The sequence below is a fragment of the Marmota flaviventris genome, chromosome 15, assembly GCF_047511675.1.
Source record: "Marmota flaviventris isolate mMarFla1 chromosome 15, mMarFla1.hap1, whole genome shotgun sequence".
NCBI classification, from domain to species: Eukaryota; Metazoa; Chordata; class Mammalia; order Rodentia; family Sciuridae; genus Marmota; species Marmota flaviventris.
In genome coordinates this window covers 28986557-29012907 of record NC_092512.1, presented here as the reverse complement: position 1 = coordinate 29012907, position 26351 = coordinate 28986557, and the positions used below count along the sequence as shown (strand labels likewise).

The 26351-nt window shown below is 32.5% G+C and overlaps 1 protein-coding gene across 2 annotated transcripts in view; it reads right to left on the bottom strand.

The window, feature by feature from the left end:
• Nudcd1 (NudC domain containing 1) overlaps positions 1–26351 on the bottom strand; it is a 70035-nt gene that overhangs the window by 35715 nt on the left and 7969 nt on the right. For both annotated transcript variants that reach the window (XM_027949310.3, XM_027949316.3), the window contains exons 2-5: positions 24677–24831; positions 5891–6076; positions 2758–2938; positions 1074–1256 (exon numbers count right to left, since the gene is read on the bottom strand). In XM_027949310.3, the coding sequence (XP_027805111.1) occupies positions 1074–1256; positions 2758–2938; positions 5891–6076; positions 24677–24831 (705 nt within the window). The remainder of the gene's footprint in view (positions 1–1073; positions 1257–2757; positions 2939–5890; positions 6077–24676; positions 24832–26351) is intronic.

Below are 26351 nucleotides of genomic sequence, written 5' to 3'. Positions count from 1 at the left end.
AGAAAAGTTTAAACATGCTGATTAATAAAAAATTCCTAACTTTTGAAAATTATTTTGTGAAAATTCTGTAAAAAAATAATGAATTCAAGATATAAGAAGTCAACAATAAAACAATATCTGGACTAGTAATTAGTGATTTAAACACAAGGTGTGTTCCACTTGGGCAATCACATGCCTCCCTACTACATGTCTTCAACTACATGGTCCTAGCTATTTGGCATAATGGTTCCAATGACCAGGACATTCTTCCTTCCTGCCCAACTGCTCATCAACGAAGTTCTAGAGGGCATGCGGATATGAACAGTCAATCTGGAAAAGTTTTAGGAGGGTTTAACATTATAATTAAGACAGAAGAGAATCTAACAAAAACCACATAATATATGAAGAAACAAAGGTGCTTAAAGGCTAACTAAAGCGCCAAGTATAACTTTTTGTACTTAGAGGTGTGTATATACATAATAAACCTGGTGGAAATATTTGTAAATTACATCCCTGGCTGTGAACATCAGAAATATGAACAGTGATTATGAAGGGATGTTTTTGAATAGTTTTAAAATAATATGTATCTTTGTATACAAATATAAATTTCTTCTTAAAGACGTTAATTTTTTCATTCTAAAATATGACCTTTATTCATTCATTCAACCTTGAGAAAATCTTGATTCTGCCCTCAAGCAACTCTATCAGTTTAGTATGAAAGATAAGAACATGCATATTAGTTTAACTCATTTTAAAACATTAGTACTCTTAATACCATCATACAGGTTTTTCAAATGCCAACAGTTATTAATTTGCTTATTAACTTATTTAAATATTTATTAAACATGCAATCAAGTAAGCTGAGAGATTTAAAAAAAATCTTTGATAATCACAAAATTATTAAATTTTAAATAGCTTCCACTATTTAGGTGGTATATTTTACAAAAGTCTTTTTTGGGAAATACAAAAGAAAATTAAAATTACGTATCTATCCCACCTGGTAGAACCCATAACCTAACTGGAAAGACAAAACAGACATAAATGTTTATGTATAGGAATACACACAGCTTTATAAAGATTAAACATAAAATCACCTTGGATTTTCTCTGACATGTCTTCATTCATCTTTTCTTCAAGATCTTGATCAACCTGAACAAATTTGAAGGACTTGTAGGAGACAATCATTAGACCATTTCCATTTGGCTCAATAGCAGCATAATTTGGCACCGATTTTCCACGGAGAATATCACGCTTAGTAATTTCATACTTTTTACCATCTATAATAAAATTAAATACATTAGAACAAAACATTACAAAAATGGATAATAAAAATAATCTGAAAACATGTTAATTTTAAATTAAATATTCTAAATATTATTATTACAATTCACATTAATAATCTTTGTGTAAGAATAAAATATTCATAACCTCATTATCTTCAATGATTATTTAAAAATACTGGATCTGATGCAATTTTCTCTTAGATTGTTCTGTCCAATTGTGGCTGGTGGCAGTAGCCACCAGCCACAAGCAATTAATTAAAATTAAGTTTAAAATCCAATTCCTCAGTTACACTGGCTTTCCAACTTCTCAATAGTTACATCATAGTACCTATGGTAGTGAATGGTGCACATATGAAACATGTCCATCTCATAGAAGTTCCTATTGGACAGCAAAGATCTGGCCTTCAAAGTGACTAACTTACCTAGAATATCAGCTTCTGAAGGTTCTACCTTCTCCTTGACTATAGTCTGTCTATTTTCCCAGCAGGTATATGATAGGCATCTTCTGAAAAGAGCCACAAATTGAGGATAAGGGAAAAAGTGTGGTGGGGACTATTTTTCTGTCTGTTCTAACTGCTGGTAAGGGGGTTTCTTAAAATAAAATATGCTTACAGTAGAAATTATTTCTACACATAAAGAGATCTAGATTACTAATAACCAAATATAAAAAAACACTTTTAACATATAAACAACCATATCCCAAAAGCTTTTTGTAAATTAACTAAATTTATTATTCTATGAAGATAGGGTTTTTTTTGTTGTTTGTTTTAAAAAATACTCAGACATTTCATTTGAGCCCATATCTTTACTTATACCATTTACTCTATTAATATGGGTTGCATCCTCTCCTATATTCATACATTCAATTCACACATATATAAAACAGGCTTATAGTTTCATGAATTAACTAAAAAATTATACATCTATACATCCTTCACAGGTACATGTAAGAAAAGCAATCCTACTTGCTTTTAATGACCTAAATTTAGGCACTATATATTTTATAGGAAGGCTATTCATTCCAAAATGAATAACTACCACAAGATATATCTGTACGGCTACAGATATGAAAATTTATATAAATAAGATGAATAAATTTGAAGTAGTTAATGTAACAGATTTGTGCTTCCCAGCATTTTTGGTTCATCTCTGGAGAAACACAGTAGCATAAAACTGTAATTCTTAGCAATATTAAAAATATACATGTTAAAAATTTTCAAGAATTATGTAGTAATGTCTTGTAATAATGTCTCCTTTTATACAAAGGCATAACTAGCTATGAAAGCACATTATTTATTTATTTATTTTATTAACTCATAACTGATTCATACCTGAGGAGAAACTATCTACAGATATCCAACCCACCTGTGGTGGCAGGTGCTAGAATCAATAGTGCCCAGGAAAAACAAAGCAGCATTTACAGGGACAGCTTTGCATTTCAAAACATACTGATGGGAATCACTATAGAGAGATTCAGAATTTTATTTTATTTTACCTTTATTTTTCTTACTGATAGTGACCCACTCCAGAGAAACATAGAAACCACTTCCTTTCATATCCAATTCTTCTTTCTCTATTCGAAGAATTAAGATAGCTATGGAATGTTCTTCAGCTTTTAGCAAAGAGATACTGTGAATTATGATAAAAGGATCCCCAAGCTCTTCATTAAACATAATCTACCAAAAAAAAAAAACACCATGAAAATGTATATATTGTACAAGCATAGCACAGAGGGAATACATAAAAGTGGTGACAATCCAACAACTATTTTGTGTACTATTTATTAGGAAGAATTAAAAAATAAAAAAGCAAATTTAAATAATGTTCCTTGAAGAAAAAACTTGTGCATGCATGCACACGCGCATACACACTAACGCGATTTGTATAATAGAAAACTGATCAATACTCTTGGCTTTAAAGAAAATAACAGGGCATCTACACAGTATTTAAAGGAGAAAGAGAACTAAAAGCAATCTCCTAAAGGAGAATTACACAGGGTAAAAGTGCTCTACATAAAAAGACCACAGGCAAGTCAATATTCACTCCTATTCTCTTCCCTTTTATCATGTATGACTTATTTCTGCTTTCTTACTCTTTGTTTCTGCATTCTGTGTGCAGTATGCATGTATGTGCATGTATGCTTTATACCTATTATTTATTTATTTGTATTTCTGTTTATTTTCTGGAAGTTCACAAAGATAAAAGTCATCAGAGAATAAATCAGTAAAGTTTAATCTCAAAACCAAAGAGCCCATTTACACTTAAAAGATAATTCAACAAACTCTATTTAAAATGTATTCTTGATGTTGTTCTCCCTTCCCCAAACAAATTTAAAGCCGCACAAAATCCTATTAAAATCTTTTTTATACCATAAATGCGTGCTCTAAAAGACAATCTACCTCTTAGAGTAAACACTAAAAAGGAGAGTTTTAAGACTGATTTCTAAACAAGATTTCTGAAAAGTTGCAGTTGGAGAAAAATTAAAAAAAAAAAAAAAAACAGAAGAAAAAGTTAGCTTTTTTCTTTTGAAATCTGTACCTGGAGTCCCTGCAAATTTTTTCTACTTAAAATCTCTATAAAGAAAAGTGAGCTGTTATCTATTTCCCTATATGTTTGAGCACTTCTGCCAAAAGTATTCAATAGTAAGTCTTTGGAATTCATCTAACAATTTTCAAAAGCAGAAACAACAACAACAATAAGCCCTCAGATACTCAAAACTGAGACAACCTATGAAGATAAATTTTGAGTTGGCTGACTGAATTTAACTCATTTGCAGGACAATGGAAGCTAAAGGCAAGAAGCGAAAAATGACGTTTTAGGAGGTATAAGCAGCTAGTTTTTCCTTTTTTTTTTCTTTCTCTTACAAGTGGTAGGAACTAGAAAGAGTAAAAAGAAACAGATGACTAAAGTTGCTAGGCTGAGGTTTTTAATCTTCTGAACAAGACCAGCATCTCAACTGTAACACTATTCTGATCTACCACCCTCATAATATTATTTGGAAAGTACGCAGTCTTCCATATCTTTTAATTTCTTTCTATACCCTAGTCATCACCACCACCCTTGGCCCCCTTGTGCCCTATCATGCCCTTTAATCACTTTTACTCTTAGCTTTTTTTTTTTTTTTTGTCACACTAATTGCCCCAAAGTCCTAAAACTCTCTTAAATTATTGTAACTAATATATTCCGTAGCTTTCTCACTTTAATTGATGTCCAAGTCCCATTCTTCTCTCACTTCCCCCATTATCTAGACAAAGCTATAATTATTAACAGACAACATCTCAGAAGGGTTCTTTTTTTATTATAGCAGTGTATACTAAAAAGGGCATAAGACAGATTTCAGTTTTTAATGAATTAAAACATATTTTAAAGGCCTAATATGTTTCAAGGGGACACACACAGCAAAAATCAAAAGAATTATAAATCTATGTGCATCTCCTTCCAGCAGAATCTGTGGAATAGAATATTCTTAAAAAATAAGTTGAGAGTGAACTGAGTCCTCTTGTCTCTTCCTGCTTAAAACCAACTTAATCTACAAAACTCAATAATAATTCTCATTTTTATCTCTTGACCATCATTCTCAAAACTCCAAATGTTTCAGTTAATGATAGCTATAACACACAATAACTCATTTGTTTAAGCTTTTACTGAAGGTTAGAGTAGAAAATGTCACAATGTCCAATGAATATGAAACTGTGAATGCAACAGTCTCTTATAAATAGACTATTGATGATGTTTTTGTTTAGTTTTTCAGACATACTATAATTTGGTAATATACCATTCAGTAAAAACTTAGTAAGATAGGTAAGTCATTTAGTTTGAAAACCTCCCAGGTTTTTCTCAAATAATTAAGGTCTGATGTTAATATGTATCGTTGATCTGATAAAGATATTTTATAACATGTAAATATATTAAACTTTTATCTCTTTATTTACCTGAAACTAAAGGCTATCTGCTAAGATTTAGACAGTGGCAATATTATACCAATTAGTGGAATTCAAAGGAATTGAAGCAATAAATCATTTGATTATCTACCCCAAATCATTTTCTTCCATTTTCAAAAACAGGCATTGGAAAAATTGATTCTGTCTTATTGCCATTAAAATCTTAATCTACCTCTCACATTTAGATCTGCTTCATTTTTTAACATTGAAAGAAAAATGGCATCTTAGAGATTAGTACATAAGCATATTTATATTACTATGTATTTTTCTAAGTAGGGAATAGTTAAACTATTTAACCAGTGTAAACATATCAGCAAATTTAACATGAAGGTAGAGGAGAAAAACATTTCAATATAAGCTTTTTCAACTCTGTTTCAAGGAGGCGACAATGTCAATGCTTAGTGCAGTGCTTTAATACATACAAAACACTCAAGAAATATTTGCTGAAAAATAAATGCAAATCTTGACAAGTATACTGACCCTAGATGAAAACAAACAACTAACCTATCAGTTAAACACAAAGTATATGTATGTTATAATTTACTTAAAAAGAGACACAAGACTTTATATTAAAAAAACCAAGAGATCACCTATAAGCTCTCCTTGAAAAGTATTCTTTTAAAATAAATAAGGTCTAATTTGCATATACTTTCTGGACTTTGAAAGTCTTTAAAAAAAAAACCTCACCTCCCATTTTTCAGAAGCACTATTTCCACGTTCACCTGTTCCAATAACATATAATCTTCCAGTTCCATCTGACAAGGTAACCCAGGTGGATGATGTGAAATGGATAGATGCACAAAGGCGATTATCGCATGCCGTCAAATCTGTAGGTAGTCGAAACACCTCTCGTGGTTTTCCTAAGGCAGTATCCTAAAAAAAAGTCAAACATAAGTGAACCCTTTCCTCTTCCCTGAATCATACATGCACAAAATAAACATCTGCAGTGTAGTAATTTTTCTCTTATTCAAGAGTCTGATCTAACTGCCTTCCCTTTAAGTTTAAGATATACTACTAATCACTTTTTGGGGGGAGGGGAGGAGTTTAAGAGATTATATGTAGCACAAAGAAACATTTATTATTGAAACTTTTATGCAATTAAGATATATTATAAAACATTGAGTTAGCATATTCAAATTGCAATACCACATTTTTTATTAAATATGTTTTTAAGTTTAAAAAATTTTTAAAGTGAGTGGATTTAAAGAAAAATACTGTTTATGACTCATAGGACACACCCATGCCAAAAAAATCTAATGCAGTACTAGAATCACTGAAGTGAGGAAAATACAGCTTTAACATGGGAGTCCTGAGTAACTATTTGACTTAAAGGAAGTTATCACCTGAGGTCCCTCAATTTCAGGCCCCAAATGACTTTTTCAGCTACTGATTCCCTTCAAACAAATAAAATAAAGTAGATGGGATGGATAGTATGTGACATCTAGGGCTGGATCATCAAACACTTTACATCTTCTGTCTCATTCTTTTTCTTGGATTGACACTGTAAGGGAGGCTAGCTACCAAACCATAAAGATGATTAAATAGTCCATGGAAAGAACATCATAGGGAAGAACTGAGGCTCCTACCAATAACCGGCACCATATGAATGAATCATTTTGGAAATGTATCCTTCAGACCTAATCAAGCTTTCAAACGACTGTATCCATGGCTGACATCATAACCTAATGAGAAAGCTTCAACCATACCACTCCACTGAAAGCACTCCCAGATTTCTGACCACACAAACTGTGAGATGCTTATTGTTCCAAGTCACTAAGTTCTGAAATTGTTTCTCAGTAATAAATAACACAATGCAGAAGTCTAGTTTTCTTTCTTTTAGCTTTAGAGTTACCAGTTTTTTAATTCACTAATTAGAAATATCATACAGATACTAGCCTGCAGTATGAAACACTGCATTTAAACTATCACCAACTCAGTTTTTTGTTAACAAATTCTCAATTGTGCCTGTGTCCTTATAATTTTAAGATATAAGATACGTTGCATCATTAAAATGTTTTACAAGAAAATACATAAAATGGCTTACTATTCTGGAAATAAGCTTCCTTTCAGTATTCAATTCAACAAATTTTTTGTTGTTATTAAAGTTTTAGTTGTCAGTTAAGAGATTTTACCATAGGACAAGAGTACTCCTAGAACTATTCAGATGTACATACTAATAAAATACAAGCCCTATACACAAGCCACAAGTTTTTTTGTTGACTCACTGTTTCTTTTTATTTTCCTTTGAAACAGTACCTTTATTTCCTTTCCCTCCTCATATTTTACTGATTTGCATAATACCAAATAAAATCATAAATATAAAATATAGCAAGCACAGCTGGCATGAATAGTTTTTAGAAACATTACATCTGAGTATTTGTGATGTAAAACTTAACTAGTAAAAAACTGAATTGTATTAGCATAATGCTGAGTAGCATATATTAATAGTAAACTTTAAGCTTTCTGTAGTCTCTAGCCCCTACTTTTAACAGAGGGAGTTTAGAATAGAATACCAGTTAATCCAGTCAGTCAGTTAAGTGAAGGTCAAGTAAGAAAAATTTTGCCATATGTTCATGCTTATGTCAGCATTTAGAATACAATGCTGTATTCTACAAAATGAGAAAAACAAATGGTATTGAGACTAAACTTTTCAGAAACAATTCAACTTAATGTTTCCTCACACCTCATGTAATAAAAATGTTCACCATTTAACACTATAAATGAAAACTTGTGCTGATAATAAGTAGGAAATAACCTTGCTGATCATTAATAAAGGGAAGAGGAAAAAAGCAGCTCCCCTGTCATTGTGGCACTGGTACCATCAGCCAGGCTTTGGTTTTACTGTAAATTATCCTGGCATTAACAGCATTGTTCTCCTTTTGAACATAAACAGTTTCACAGAATATAAATATCAGACAAGGCCACTGTGATACTGACAAAATAGCATCACTCCATAATGATATGTGAATACAGATAAAACATTAATATTGTCAAAACTTCAAATATGACACTCAATCCAGGCCAGTGTGAGCAACTGCAGCTTCTTTACTAATTACATCCTGCACTTCAGTCTAGTCTTTCCTCCTTCTAGATGAGACTTATTAAGATACCCATAATAGAATTATCCAGTTTCCTCACAGTATCCAATGCAAATACTTTCTTAAATCCTCCCGACAAATCACCTAACATGAGCCCAATCCTTTAATATTATCATTTCTAAATCCTCCAAGATACCCTGTGATTCTCCATGGTGTATACTCTTCCTTAATGCAAAAAGCAATAAATCCAATTTGTTCAAACACAGGTCTGTGCCTGATGTCTTTGGAGAGCATTGGCAGGGAAATGAACATCCGCCCTATGGAATTTCATATAATTGTTAAATATCCTGAGGTTGATTTACATTACTGACACATACACATAAAAAAAGATCAAAAAGATACCACCCCACCCTCCCCCCCCAAAAAAAGAAAAGAAAAAGCACACAGAATATGTATAACATAAACCCATATATGCCGGAACAAAAGTTGTGGTATGTCAGCACACAGTAAGACACAGACAAGACACATGCCAATCTGTTTAATAGTGTTTTCTATTAGGAAGGAAAATGAGATGAGAGCATGCCTGGTACTAGGGGAAATAAAGGTGAAGGCAAATTCCCTTTTACTTCAAACACATTACTTTTGGTTTTCCTTTTTTGTTTATACTGGCCAATTTATGAGTGATATACATAATTTAAAAGATATTAAAATAAAATATAATGGGAATCTTTCCTTAAAATGGGTGTTTCAAAATAAAGTTTTCCAGTGGTCCACTATATGACCCTCTCTTTATCTAAACTAGTGAAATGTTATCAGGGGAAATGTAGGTCTAAACTCCTTAAATCACTCCTTTTCTCCATTTCATACACTGTTGTTTTAAGTCATGTTCTTTTAAATACATGGTTACACATGACTGAGGTTGGTAGAAGTCTAATTATCAGATAAAGTGATACAATATTCAATAGAATAATTAAGATGCTAAGCATATAAATGTGAAACCAAAATTAATGAACTTAAAATACAAAGAAAACAGTACCTCTCTTACTTGAGTTAAATGATACAGTGTAAGCTGCATAAATGTTCATGATGTTTGAAATTTAATTCTCAGAGTACAATTTAATTTTGACTGGACTATAAGCAATGAAACTTTTTCTTCAATAAGTCCTATACTAAAGCATTAAATTATCTCTGAATAACCTTCACGGACAGTTTTACTAATTGATAGGCTTTCCCTTATTTGACATATACTAGAAAATAAGCCATTTCCAACCTTTTTCTAAACAAATAATACTTCAGATCGCAACAATTTCTCGAACACCCCTACCCTCCCTCCTCTCCCCTACCAAAACCCCACTTTGACTACAACTACCATATACTCAGTTTTTCCTAAGGATATTATATAGTATTTTTAATTAAGATTCCTGAGTCAATAAGGTGTAATACAAAAATTAAAGCTTCCAGGGATTGTATGTAAACTACATTATAAATAAATATCAATACCTAAGTTATATGTTTATGAAAAACATTTCTAAACTGGAGTTTGGAGCCCTCTTACAGTTATATGCAGTGAAGCTTCAACTAAGGAACTGTTTTTTTTTTTTTTTTCTTTTTCTGGTACTGAGGACTGAAGCCAGAGGTGCTTTACACTGAGCTTTTTCCCCCACCCCTTTTAAATTTTTTTTTTAATTTTTTATTTTGAGACAGAATCTTATTAAATTGCTAAGGCTAACCTTGAACTTGCAATCTTGCACCCTCAGCCCCCAAATTCCTGGAATTACAGACATGTGATGCTGCACACCATTGTTTTTCTAATATATACACATCTACAGGAAAAAGACACTCAAATTTAAAACAATGGTCAATCAAAATTAAGTAGAGATGCCATTTACCAGTATTATTAGGTATTGACATTTAATATTTTGCTTTTTTAAAAGGAAGTGATCTTTTTCTGAAGAAAATCTTTCATCATTAATAACCATTAACTTCATTTGGAAGATGGTCATCTTCTTCCTTCTTTATTTTTTCACTAAAGCTTTAAGAATAGGTATTTCTAACCAACTGCAGTTCAATTAATGTTTGGATGTAAAATGATGCTTTCAATAATGTATTAAACACACATAGTTCTAAGAATTTACCTTTGATTTTTATCTTTAACTACGGAAATAACTATCTACTTGTCAATCAGCTCAACTATTGAAAATAAGCTGAGATTCAAGTCTAGAGATGAACATACTGTCATGCAAGGAGCTGGACTAACAAGTAACTGTAACTTTTCACTTCAAGACACAACCTCACAAATATACTTACAAATGAAATCCAGCAACTGTCCTCTAGATCTTAAACATACAAAATAAGATGACATTCTTCTTTAGCAGCAGAAACAATATAGTTTTCCAATTAAATGGGAAAAAATTATAACAGAAATAATACCCCGGGGCCAGGGTTGTGGCTCAGAGGTACAGCGCTTGCCTAGTACGCATGAGGCACCACATAAAAAAAATAAAACACCACATTAAAAAAAAATAAATAAAAGCACCACATAAAAAAACAAAAACAAATAAAATAAACGTTAAAAAAAAAGAATACCCTAAGTTTTAAGAAACTGGATAAATACCTTAAAATGAGGTATAATATGATATAAAATAATGATGATCTAGAATAAAACTTTAAACACACTTTTTGTGCTTTTCTAAAATATTTTCTACTTCCTAAGCACACTTTCAACTGAAATTTCTCAAAAATTAGCAATTGTAAACTCACAAATTAAACTTACTTGGTAGTGTAATGGCTCTATAAAACTGTGTTGAACTGCTGCCACCTTCTGGCTCCTTATAAAGTCAGCTGAGCAAGATGAGAAAAATTCAAGTCCTGGGCTCTACAATCTTCCACTTTGAACAGTGTTTACTCCAGAGTTAACAAGGGGAGTCATTTGTACCCCATGCACAAGAGAGTGGTATTTATGCATTTGTATTTTGGCTCAAAAAATTTATTAATCATAGTAAAATGGATAAACATTAGTGTTTTTGCTACACATAAAAAGCCAATGTCTAATCAGTGTTCAACACTTTCCAACCATTTCCAACATAGAAGCTCAAAGATTAGGTTGATTCCCTTTGTTACTAAACAGAAAAATTATGATAGTCTTCTGTATCCCAGATACAGGGCTTCTCAAGAAGAACACTAGCAAAATCACCTTGACATACTTGATAAAATTTAGATTTCCAGACCAAACCAACTCTGACACTGAAACAACCATTGGGAATGGTATCCTGAAATTAGTTTTTGTTCAGATCAATTACTTCAAGTGACAACAGAATTTGAAAGCCAAAGAAAGAACCTTAACTGCTGAAGCAGAAAATTAACTAAAAGAACCTGTAAGATGGCTCTTTAAAAACATAATAATATCTTTCTAAAGACTGACTGGATAAAGAGAAAAAATACAGAAAGAAATATCAATAATCTGAAAAGCACAGTGCATGAAACAATAGTAACAAATTTGAAAACTTAAGAGGAAATTGATTTCACTTACTAGAAATATATAGGAAAATTTACCTAAGAACCAATTTATTTTTTATTTTTAAAATTTAATTTGTTTTAATTAGTTACAATGACAGTACAATGATCTTGACATATCATACATTTGAATCAGATGGGATATAATTTCTCATTATTCTGAGTGTACAGGTGGCAGAATCACATTGGTCATGCAGTCAGGTATATACACACAGCAATAATAATGTCTATTTTATTCTACTGTCCTTCCTTTCCTTCCTTCCCCCTCCCCTCCCCTCCCATCACTTCTCTCTACTCAATCTAAGGTGACACAATTCTTTTTTTTTTTTCTCACATCTTCATACATGTATTTTGTATAACGATGAGGGTCTCCTTCCATCTTCCATGCAATTCCCTTTCTCCCTTCCTTTCCCTCCCACCTCTCTTCCCTATCTAGAAGTAATCTTCTTCTCATGCACTTCCTCCCTCCCTACCCCATTTTGAGTCACCCCCCTTATATCAGAGAAGACATTCAGCATTTGTTTTTTTGGGATTGGCTAACTTCACTTAGCATAATCTGCTCTAATGCCATCCATTTCCCTGCAAATGCCATGATCTTGTTATTTTTTATTGCTGAGTAATATTCCATTTTGTATAAATTCAAGAACCAATTTAAATAAACCAATTACCACAGAATAAACTGTACAGGTGATTAGAGAACTACTATTGAAAAGAATAACAAAATACAATATAGCCAAAGAGGATCTTTACTTAACATATAAAGAAAAAATCACTCTAATCTTAAACTTATCAGTCTTCAGAAAAATAAGAAAGCTCCTCAATTCATTTAAGAAAGCCAGAAAAACTTTAATCAAAATCTGTTAAATAACACCAAAACCAAAATACAACTATCATGGACTTGTGAAGATAAATGCAAACATTCTAAATAAAATGTCAATAATAGAATCTAACAATGTATTAAAGGAATATGCTCTCTCACCATAAAGGTTTATTCTAGAAATACTTAGAAGATTGCTCTAGTTTGTAAATTAAATATTGTTCTTGTTTGTATCCGGAATGCCCTTCCGAGGCCCATATATTTAAGTTTGGGTGCTGTGCTTGGTACTATTAGGAAGTGATGGAACCTTTTAATTGTAGGGCCTAGTGGGAGGCCCTTAGGTCACTGGCAGTGTGATTGCAAACAGAGTATTGGGAACCCAGTCTCTTTTTGTCTTTCATTTCCCTGGCCATGAGATGAGTGTTTTTGTTCCACCATGTGCTGCAACCTTAAGGTGCTTCCTCACCACAGGCCTAAAAGCAACAAGGTGATCATGGACCAGAATTGATCATGGACCGGAACATCCAAAATTGTGAGCCAAAATAAACCTTCTTTCATTCTAAGTTGATTACCTCAGGTGTTTGTTATATTAATGTAAATATGACTAATACAAGGACTATATCAATTTAATTCTGTGATCATTAATAGCAAATATAATCTGAAAAGGCATTTGATAGAATTTAGCAACCATTCTTAATAAAAACATTGAATAGAAATCTAAACAGAACGAAAATTAAAACAACAAAGTTATTTGTCAAAACCAATGATTTTTAGTAAAAATTAAAAACTATTATAATAAAATCACAAGCTTAAGAGAAATGGATATCTGAAATCCCCACTATTTATGACCTTGTCTCAGAAGTTCTATCTATAAAAGCAGTAAGACAAAAATGAAATGATATTATTATTATTATTATTGTCATTTTCATAAAGAATGGAAAGAATTAAAACTATCTCCTTTTCTGATGATATAAATGTAGACTTAAAAGAAGTTGTTAAAAAAAATACTGAATTATGAAATAAGGTGGCTGTGGATATAACACAGTTTTTCTCTATCAATAAATGCATAGAAAATTGGTGCAGCCAATTTGGAAAGCAGTATGGAGATTTCTTGGAAAGCTGGGAATGGAGCCACCATTTGACCCAGCTATTCCCCTTCTCGGTCTATTCCCTAAAGACCTAAAAAGAGCATGCTACAGGGACACCGCTACATCGATGTTCATAGTAGCACAATTCACAATAGCAAGACTGTGGAACCAACCTAGATGCCCTTCAATAGATGAATGGATAAAAAAAATGTGGCATTTATACACAATGGAGTATTACTCTGCATTAAAAAATGACAAAATCATAGAATTTGCAGGGAAATGGATGGCATTAGAGCAGATTATGCTAAGTGAAGCTAGCCAATCCCTAAAAAACAAATGCCAAATGTCTTTTTTGATATAAGGAGAGTAACTAAGAACAGAGTAGGGACGAAGAGCAGGAGAAGAAGATTAACATTAAACAGGGATGAGAGGTGGGAGGGAAAGGGAGAGAGAAGGGAAATTGCATGGAAATGGAAGGAGACCCTCAGGGTTATACAAAAGTACATACAAGAGGAAGTGAGGGGAAAGGGAAAAATAATACAAGGGGGAGAAATGAATGACAGTAGAGGGGGTAGAGAGAGAAGAGGAGAGGGGAGGGGAGGGGAGGGGGGATAGTAGAGGATAGGAAAGGCAGCAGAACACAACAGACACTAGTATGGCAATATGTAAATCAATGGATGTGTAACTGATGTAATTCTGCAATCTGTATATGGGGTAAAAATGGGAGTTCATAACCCACTTGAATCAAAGTGTGAAATATGATATATCAAGAAATTTGTAATGTTTTGAACAACCAACAATAAAAAATTTAAAAAAATGCATAGAAAAGGAAATAGAAAAAAAAAACTATAATCTATTTCACAACAGTGGCAGAAACTATAAAATATTTAAGAATAAATTTAATAAAAAGAATACAACAAACTACAAAAATCTTACTTGAGGGCATAAAAAGTAGATCTAAATAAATGGAAAGACATACTGTGTTCTGGGTTGAGAAACAAGGTCTTAAAAACAAAAAACATTCCCCAAATCAACATGAATTCCCTATGCTGGGGGTGGGAGAGGAGACAGGAGATTTGTTTAATGAAAGTTTAAAACAGATTGATGTTACCAACAGGTCTAACTGGACAGGTCGATGAAGGGATTTGGAAAAAGGCAAACAGACACAAAAGTAGAGAAAAATCTGGAGCTTGCTGGGTCAGCCTGCCTCTTGTGAAGGAAGATTAACCAAGAGTGAGCTCAGCACGTTTATTATATAGTTTTAAAGATCAGAAGGCTTTATTGTGAGACAGTTTCTTTAAGATAAACAAAACCCAAGTTGAGGGTAAAAGCAGCCCAATTAGAACTTATTAGCTTGCACCCATACTCTTTACCTCTAGGCAGCAGGTGGGCAGCAGGCATTTGAACCCAAGACCATGAACTTATAAATTCAATGGCTGGCACAGAATCTGCTTCTTACAGGGCATCATTATATCGACTGGGTGATCTTCAACTGGTTCCCTTGCACTGAGAAATTCCCAAGGGAGGTGTCCCCTCTGTCTCTGGGCAGTTCAGAGACCCACAATTCATTCAATATTCCCAACAGACTAATTCTAGACAGCTGAGCACAGAGGTAAAAAGAGGATTCAGTGAATGCCTACATATTAAAAGGTAAGAACACATATTTTCTTCCTCTGCTTTATTCCAAAAAGTCAGGATCAGGGCCCTATAACTACCTCTCTGACAAAACAAACAAACAAACAAAAACAACAACAAAAAACCACCAAAGAACTCCACTCTAAGGACACCTGCTAGCCCAGGGGAAAAGAAACCAACATTTAGAGGCACTCAGTCCTACACTGTCATTTACCAGCTGAAGGGAAAAAAAAAAAATATGAGGTGGATCTTTTTCCTGGAAGATATACTAAACTACTTTCAGAGTGCATTATGTCTTTTCAACTAAATAATTCAAGAATTTATAATCCAACTGTTAGAGGATACAGATGAAGTGCTAATAGTTTAGGGATGAGAATGATAATTAAGAACTAGGAAAGAAGGCAACTTGTAAAAACTTTCAAAAATCACCATTCTAAATTATGCCAAAAAGTTCTAATTTATCAGGAAAGTCAATAAATGTACACTGTGTATATGAAAAGACAAATGTTGATTTGAACATACATAAATACATAACGAAGGAAGGTATTATTTCAATGTTAAGGTCACATTGAGAGAGAGAAAGAAGTGGTTTACATTTTTATGTTAAAAAAAAAGTAGAAAAAATTTTATTTTGTATGCTGCAGCATTCCCAGTACTCACAACATATAGTAGGAATTCAATAAATATTTTGAATGCTGAGTGAAGAGTATAAATTAGACTGAGTTGAACTCTGTAAGTTAACATTCTTACAGAATTTTCATGAGTGACATTCCAGATTTTCTGTCTTCTTAAACAAATAGAAACAAACAGAACCTAGAAAAAAATATTCTTAAAATTAAAAGACACAATATGGTATAAACTATGCATGCACAGAACGTGAACATGAATGATCATGCATTGGGCAACAGAATTCACAGGAATGAATACTGAGCAAGAACATGGCTTGTTTGTACACAACATTCAAATTTATAGTGCCCATACAAAGTGTACATGTATATAGTATCTTTAAGTAAAGCCCACAAAAAGAAACTAAATAAGAAACTATAACCAGTTCCTCTAAGTTGTTCATAGAAAAGATAAAATAGGTCATGAAAAAGAATAAAAACATATTAATCTCTGCTCTAATTTAATATCAAGTTTTTTAAGCATAATTACAGTATCTGATTTTCCATAAAAATTTTGCAATGGAAGAAAAATATACCGACCAGTCTAAGCTGCTTATCTGTATTTCAAATACAATCACTAAGCTCTCATTTCAGACTTCCAACCAATCCTTTGTGACTTAAACTGAAATTTGGTATTCCAAATTCTGATTATCAATGAGTTAACTGACAAAACCAAACTTCTGAGTCCTAAATGTGACCCTATCCATGCCCATCTTTCAGTCCAGCATAGCACTAAACAAGGGGGAAAACCAACAACAACAAAACAAACAAACATAAAAACAGCCTTTCTCATTTACCTTTCCACTGCTGAATACAAAATAACATGACCACTCCTGGTCTGCTTCAAATCTGACCATCTGTCACCTTAGCAACCTCATCTCCATCTATAACCTGTATTCCTTCCAAGTCTTTCCATGCATACTCTATGCATTAGACACACAAAAATAGAATACCCTCAGTGAATAATAATGCCTGGTGAAGTTTGCCAAATTTGCCTATTAAGTTGTGTTATGTATCCAGTTAGCCCCAATCTGCATGGTAACTTCTAACTCATCCTTCAGAACTCTGTTAGGGTGACATTTTATGATATCTTCCTTGAACATACATCCTTTAACATCTGTCATTCTTCCTTCTTATTTTGGCATCTTATTATTATTTCCACTTTGCATGTTACCACTTTGTGTATGTAGCTACTAAGTACATAGAAATATTCAATAAATGTTTTAAGAAAAATATTTCTTATTCAGAAAAATTATGTATCTCAGAAAACTAAAGAAAACTGAGTACATCTTTAATTTTTTCTAGCAAATAATGAAAGATGAAAAACCAGTAAAATAGAACAAATAAAAATGGTTTTAGATGAGCCTTTGAGAAAGATCTAGGAAAATCTTCCTCTTAAAGGAGAAGAAACAAGACATTTATTTAAACTACTATCACCAGGTTTCACTGAAAATGTTCCCCAGGAGCAAACTATTTCTATTTTACTAACCAAAAAAATAAAAATAAAATAAAATAAAAGAGATAAAGAAGCAAAGAAATGGGATTTCACCGATAAATAATAATAGAAATCTTTATAGCATCTATATAGATGCTGCAAATAAGCCAAATAATCAAAACATATAAGTAGCTTTGAAATATTACTCAGAGGACAAAAAACAAAAGTAGCAGATTGATTTAAGTAGTCTGAATTATTTTTACAAAAAGAATCAGTTATAAGGAAAACAGAATATCTACATTAACTTATATTTTTTCTTTAATTTTAAGGCTAGCTCACTTTTCCTGTTCTTCCCCAGTTAATTTACGTAAATAAGCATGATTCTAAAAACCACAGCATAAAAACTTCAAGCAAACATTTGTCAATAAGCAGTTATACAATTTATATATTTATAGTCATCAAAGTGATTATTTCAGGGATATAACTACAATCTGTACACTATGCAGGTCCATGGCTGCCAGCAATTTCAAAATCTGAAATTAATGGAATAATATACCTTACAAGAATAAATATTAAATAACACTGTATATCGATATCAAATGTTAAATGATCATTATAATTGAATATTCAAAAACATATTCTCTGGATTTATATGAAAACATAATAAAATACTAGAACAAGTCTTAGGGATAATCTTATCTAATTGTCAAATTGTCTTTGCCAGAAAGCCCCTTCTTTTAAAAAATTTTATATGAAATAGACAAACACATAGAGCTGCATCTGTATCAGTTAGCGGGTAGAGTGGAGGGTAGATCTTCCTTGCCTATGCAGTGCCAAGGAATTCTTTAGGGCTTAGGGTTTCAGAGACAACACTGATGAGAATTCAAGCCTTTTATATTCTCATAAAGACATAAGGGCCTAAAATGAGGGAGCAATTTGCCCAATATCACAGAGCCAACATGTCCAAGGCAGAGTCAGGTCTAAATCAATATATACCTGTATTAGTCTACTAGGGCTGCCAAACAAAATACTACATACTGGGAATTTTAACAGGTATTCTTCAGTTTCAAAGCTACAAGGTCACATTAAGGTCCAACAGAGTCAGCTGCTGGGAGGCATTCAAGTTGGCTTGCAGATGCTGCCTTCTTGCTGCATCCTCACATAGCTTTTACTTCATCTGTGCATTAGGAAAGACATCTCTCTCTTCCTCTCCATCTAAAGTCCATAACCCTATTTGAGTAGGTCCTCAGTCCTATGACTTTATTTAATTACTCTTCATTACCTCCTAAAAACCCTAACTCTAACCTAAGACACATGGGGAATTGGAACTGCAATATATGAATTTAGGGGGACAGAATTCATCCCATAGTACTACTAAAAATGTATATCATAAGAGTATACTGTAAACTGGCACGGTTGTGCACGCCTGTAATCCCAACAGCTGAGGAGGCTGAGACACAGGGATCATGAATTCAAAGCCAGCCTCAACAAAAGTGAGGTGATAAGCAACTCAGTAAGACCCTGTCTCTAAATAAAATATGAAATAGGGCTGGGGAGTGCCCCTGAGTTCAATCCCCAGCACCCCGCCCCCCAAAAAAGAGTATGCTGTAAAAGTGTTCCCATTATAATAAATACTACTCTCATGTCTATTTAAGAAACTAGAATCCCACATAGGAAAGAGACAGATTTATTGTTTTTAAGATTTGTAGGTAAAACATAATGAATCCCCATATACCCAACATATAATTCCAATTATTATCATTAGATTATGATAAGTCTAATTTCCCATACATGTATATGTACCCACATCACTATGAAGAAAATCCTAGTTATTCCAACCAAAGTATTTGGGTACCAATCTCTGATAGGACTACAAAAACAAACAAAAATCCCTACAATTTCATAAACCTACTTTAAGTAATTATTATTACTTAAAAGTAATAATTCCTTAATATATAAAAATCTATGAATTATTTAGTGTTCAAATTATGCACTATAAGCATTTCATTATCACAGCTACTTAACTGACTGAACCCCTCACCAAATTTAAATGAGCTAAATGGTACTATTTCACTTTTTATTTTCTACTTTTTGTTCTTTAAATTTAGTTCTAGCAGATACAGTAATATGCTAAAGCAATGCCTACTGACTCATGGAAGCTAAGTATTAAATTTCTAAAAATCCCGCAAGCAGTAGTTTGAAATCAGCCTTGATAGGAATATTTTACACCACAGAAGTTGGTGAACTCTACAAATCAGCCCTCAACCCACTGTCCAGAAAGTTGGTTGTTCAACATTTACTAACATATGACTGAGCAAATACATCTCCATTTGTATATTTATATATATAATATAATTTACTGCATTATGAACAAATTTAATTTTAAGAAGATGATGAATTAGTGGAAAGAGAAGTTAGGAAAAAAATCCCATTCAAAATAACCTCAAAAAAAAAAATACTTGGGAATCAATCTAACAAAAGAGGTGAAGGACCTCTACAATGAAAACTTCAGAAAACTAAAGAAAGAAATTGTGGATGATCTCAGAAGATAGAAAGATCTCCCATGTTTTTAGATAAGCAGAATTAATATTGTAAAAATGGCCATACTACCAAAAGTGCTATACAGATTCAATGCAATTCCCATCAAAACTCCAATGATGTTCTTCATAGAAATCAGAAAAGCAGTAATGAAATTCATTTGGAAAAATAAAAAGCCCAGAATAGCCAAAGTACTCCTTATGGAGAATTGAATAGAAAACACAAGAGACAAACCCACAAGAAACCAGTTATCTCATATTAGACAAAGGCACCATACATGTACACTAAAGTAAAGATAGCCTCTTCAACAAATGGTGCTTGGAAAACTGGAAACCCGTATGTAGAAGAATGAAATTTAACTCCTATCTCTCATCCTGCACAAAAGTCAACTCAAGGTGAATCAAAAACCAAGAAATTAGACCAGCAACTCTGCATATACTAGAAAAAATTGTAGGCTCAACACTCCAACATTCTGGCTCAGGAATTGACTTCCTTAACAAGACTCCTGAAGCACAAGAAGTAAAATAAAATGAGATGACATCAAACTAAAAAACTTCTTAACTGGAAAGGAAACAATCCACAGCATGAAGAGAGAACTTACAGAATGGGAGAAAATCTTTGCCACATACATCTCAGATACATCCAGGATATATAAAGAACTCAAAAAGCTTAACACACACACACACACACACACACACACACACACACACAAAAAAAAAAAAAAAAAAAACCCACAAATAACCTAATCAATAAATGGGCAAAGGAACTAAACAGACACGTCTCAAAAGAATATAAATGGTCAACAAATATATAAAAAATGTTCAACATCTCTAGCAATTAGAGAAATGCAAAGTTAAAACTACACTGAGATCTCATCTCACTCTAGTTAGAAAGGCAATGATCAAGACTACAAATATGGGGCTGGGATGTGGCTCAAGCCGTAGCGCACTCGCCTGGCATGCGTGTGGCCCGGGTTTGATCCTCAGCACCACATACAAAGATGTTGTGTCCGCCGAAAACTAAAAAATAAGTATTAAAAAATTAAAAAAAAAAAAAGACTACAAATACATTGCTGGTTGGACTACAAACTGGTGCAACCACTCTGGAAAACAGTATGGAGATTCCTCAGAAAACAAGGAATGGGACCACCATTTGACCAGTTACCCATCTCCTTGGTATACATCCAAAGGATTTAAAATAATCATACTACAGTACCTCAGCCACGTCAATGTTTATGGCAGCTCAATTCACAATGGATAAGCTATGGAGCCAACCTAGGCGCCCTTGAACAGATGAATGGATAAAGAAAATGTGATACATATACACAAAGGAGTATTATTCAGCCATTAAGAAAAATGTCTTTATGACATTTGCCAGTAAACAGATGGATCTGGAGACTACCAAGCTAAATTACATAAGACCAAAAAGCTAAAAGCCAAATGTTTTTGCTGATATGTAGAAGCTGACCCACAATAAACAGAGAGAGGGAAAGAACAGATATTCAGTAGAATAGACAAAGGGGAATGAAGGAAAGGGGACAGGAACAGGAAAGGCAGTGCAATGAATCTGACATAATTTTCCTATGTACATATATGAATACACTACAGGGAATCCACCATTGTATACATACACAAGAATAGGGTCCTAATTAGAATAACATATATTTCATGCTTTTATAACTATAACAAAATGAATTTTGTTGTCACATATAACTAAAAAGAGTCAATAAAAATTTAAAAGAAGAAGAATATATAAACGTTAACATTAAGCACAAAAATTTAAACTGGATTTTAATTTGTCAAGACAAAAAACTATTTGCTTGGACAATGCCACATCATACTATTTACCTTGATATATTGTCTTATTAACCAATAATAAGGAGAATGGGTGGAACATTGTAGAACACTGGAACAGACTAGTTCAAATCCAGACTCTGCTTCAAATTCTGTTTGACTTAGACAAGTTATTTATATCTCTATTCCTTAGTTTCCTTCGTTGTAAGGCATCCTATATTAATTCCACCTCCTTAAATGTGCATACTACCTTTCACTTTTCAAAATATTTTTACACACTGTGCTTTAACTTTTAAAAAATCTTTGTTATCAGCAAAATTACAGGAAAATTTTCATATACATACATGTATATCCACAACTCTAAAACAAAATTTATTTGGTCATACAAATCAAAACATAGTCACTAAATCACATATATGTTTTATTACTTTAACTGGTTTATACACATTGGATCTGAAGTAATTCTAAGTCAAGGCAGCTCTAGTGAAGAAAATCAATTGGACTTAAGAGGACAGATTCTATCTCTTCTGTTCACACAAGAAACAATCAGAATTTTGCTTAGGTGTTTGGAGCCACCTAGAGGGAAGATTTCTCAGTACCAGAAAATGTGTAACTTTTCCTCCCTAACATTTTGAGACAAACACTGCAACACCAATACAGAACCTATACCTGGATTAGAAATAAAAGAAAGAGTCTGAATGAGTTTTTTACAGCTGATCTCCATTTAACAAATATACTAACTAAGTCATATGCTGGATGCTAGGATTATAGAAACATAAGAAAGATCTATGGCCTTAGTCCAGGGGTAGGCAAATTATAATTCACAAGGCAATTCTGGGCCTCTGTCTCCTTTTGTAAATAAAGCTTTACTGGAAGTTCATCACAATCATCCATTTATAACTGTTTATTGCTATTTTCCCACTAAAACAGAAAGTCAATAATTATGACAAGGGATAGGCCCACAAAACCTATAGTATCTGACCCTGTGCAGTAAAATTGCTCTGGCATAGAGGGAGTTCACAGCCCAGGTAGATCTGACAGTCAGTGGTGTGAATATTTTTGAGTCAGCAGAATGTCAGGGCAAGCCTCCTAAATTAAGAAATAATTAACTGGGCCTTAATTAAAAATTAGAAAGCAGCCTGACACGGAACTAAGAGCATATACCAAGTAGAGGTAATCACATAAGAAAAGGTCTAGTGGCAATAGGACACAGGGTCTGTCTCAAGAACTGCAAGGGTTTGGTGTTGCTTGAATATAGTATACAAGTGGTAGAAGACAATGCTGAAAAGAAAGCCTTATGAACTGTAAATACCAAAAGAAAAACTTTGTATTTTTAAGAAAATATATACATATACACACACATATAGTGATATACATATATATCACTTCAGGTGTATACTTGCAAAATCAATAAACAAAAAAACCCATTACCTCTGAAAGAACAAACAAAAAACTTTTAAAAAATTGCTGGAAAATGAATACTAAAGACAAGACAGATAAAAAAGATAGGGTCAGGAAGATGTCACTAAAAACTATTTTTAATTTTCTGTTTTTGAAATTACATGAGCACCTTGTCTCTTCTAAAATTAAAAAGTTTAGATTTGGTAAAAATTTAAGAAAGAAGCAGTAAAAGGAGACAAGCAAATTAGAGTACCTTGTAGGTACAATGCGTAAGAAGACTGGAAGATGCAGATAGTAGTTAGAAACCAATGGACAGACTACTAGCTATTTTAAGTAAATATATTAACAATGTATTATGGTGCTTACAACATATGAAGATGTAAAACATATGACAAAAGTAGCTCAAAGGATGAGAGGGGAAGAAAGTAAAAGGAGTTAAATTACTGTAGGATTTTACACTTTAAGTGGAATCATAGGCAGACTATGACAAGCTGAGGACAAATACTATAATCTCTACACTGACCATTATAAATAAAATACTAACAGGTTTAGATACAAAGTCAAAAGAGAAAATCAAATGGAATTTTAAGAAAGTAAAATGAAGAATATCAATTTAGCCTCCCCAAAAGTAAGAACATAGATACCAAGGAACAAAGAATAAACTGAAAAGAAATAGCAAGATGGCAATATAAAACCCAAGGCTATCAGTAATTAAATTAAATATAAATACATTAATCCCTCTAATAAAAAGACAAAGATTATCATATTGCATTTAAAAGAAAACCAAAGGTTTTTTTGTAAGGAATACACTTTAAAAATAAGAACACAGTTGGTCACGATGGTCAGTAGTTGTGGTACATACCTACAATACCAGCTACTTAGGAGTCTAAAGCAGGAGGATCACAAGTTTGAGCTAGTCTGTGCAAATTAGCAAGACCCAATTTTAAAATAAAATTAGAAAAAGATTAAGGATGTAGGTCAGTGTTAGAGCACTTATCTGGTATGTATGAGGCTACAAGTGTGACAACCCCCCCCCCCAAAAAAAAAAACACTGATAAATTAAAAGAAAAAGATAATAATTTTAAAAAAGCCAACAATGATTATGCTAATACCAGACAAAGATGATTTTAAGACAAATTTATTACCAGATACTACAGATAAAGAGAGATATTTTATAATATTAAAAGAATCAATTTACAATGGATCAAACAATCCTAAATGTTTTACCCAATTATACAGTTAAAAATAACTAATGTAACAACTAAAACTAAAAACATATCACATGGGAAAAAGCAACCAAATTAGCTACATCCAGATTTATAAATTCAATTAAATAGATCACATAATGATGGGAGCAGACCGGAATAAATAATTGAGGATAACAGGAACAAAGGACAAAATTTAAATTGAATCAAGCAAAAATTGAGCCTTATATATACACTAAAGATATATGTACCTTAATTGCGTGGATATCATATTCAAAGGAAAAATTAAAGATCAAATAGAACTGGATAAATTCTATTATTATATAGTATATTTATTTTTCTTACCAGCATCACTGTTAAATTCATTATTCTTCCAAGGTTATCAATATAGTAGACACTGTCTTGATACCATGAATCACAGTGTAGGTAATTATACATCCCAAAAGCATGCATGTGTTCCAGTGTATATTGATCATCACGAAGTTTTACCTCTGCCACAGCTGAAATATAATAAATAAATAAACATAATCATCAAGAGTTTTATTCAGATTGTTCCTTTTTACAGAATACCTAAAAGGCAAGGAAACCATACATGACAATCACAAAGGCTGCTTCAGGGCAATTCACTATATGATCACTTAATAATTTCTGGATATCTAATATGCACTGTGTGCAGATGACTAGTAGGAGGATATGGTTATACCCTTTAGAACCTAGAACATAGTGACTGTAGTAGATAGATTTTTTTAAATCATAACTCTTCTTTTAGGCACTTTTTATAATTAAGAACAAATTCTAAGAATGAAGGTTTCCTGTCTTTAGGGCAAATAATAAGCCCAATTTTTTAAAGTATTTTTATAATTTTAAATGTTTCCATTTTATTATATTTTCATTTTAAACACACATTAAGAAATAAAGAGAATGGTTTTATTTGATCACTACACAGATATGGAAATAAATATAAACACCAACTGCAACTTCTCTAATATCATGTCAAATCCTTCTAATAGTACAGAACAAAACAGTGTCACAGCTGGAATAGACACAAGGCTTCCTACTTCCAGAAAAGGGCATTCTTCACTAAAACCTTAGCTGCCTCCCTCATTTTAAATCTGACAAACATGTTCTCTTCCTCTCAAGCTCCTACTTGCTTCTCCATGCTTATAGCTCAATGCTGCCCAGGACCTGTAATTAATTTCTGCAATAGAAAATATGTAAGTGGACTATGATGGGCCAATATACTATCTTGATATAAAGTATATGCTTTACTGTATTCTAATCACAACTATTTTCTTCTCGCAGAATACTTACTTACCTTTCCTGCTTCTAATACCTGATTTGAATCCTGGCTAACTTACACTTATTCAATCATTTATCTAGAAAATATTTTAATAGATACAGTGATGAGCAAAGAGTATCTTCTTAGCACTTACAATTAAGTGAAGAAATGAACAGTACTCAGTTACATAAATCTTACATAATTTTTATATCATAATTTTATATATTAAACTGTGATGTTATAAAGAAAAATTACCAGTTACTAAAGAACACAAAAAGTAGTGAGTTTTACTTGGGAGACTAATGAAAGTTTTTCAAGGATTAAGCCAAGACATAAAAGATAAGTAAGAATTAAGAAGAAATATGCTCATACTTCCACATATAACTCTGTACTCTAAGCAAAAAAAGTAGGAGTAAAACCGTATGTTCAAAGAACCAAACGAAGGACATACTGCTACATACAGAACAAAAAGAACCGTTACAAAGAATGGCTAGAGATGAATGAAGTTAGAGAACTAGGCAGGAGGAGTTAGACTGTGAAAGTCCTTGTCTTTATTTCTTTATTGATAATAAAGTGTAATAAGAATTCATTAGGTTGTTTAGCAGGAGAGTAAAGTTCAGATGTGAGTTTTTAAGAGAGTGCTTATAATGCTTATTATACACACTCAAACTTTTATCTTTTTATATCTTCATACACAAATAGCAAACTAAGCAAATAGAAGAAGACAGTTAATTTGTTGGG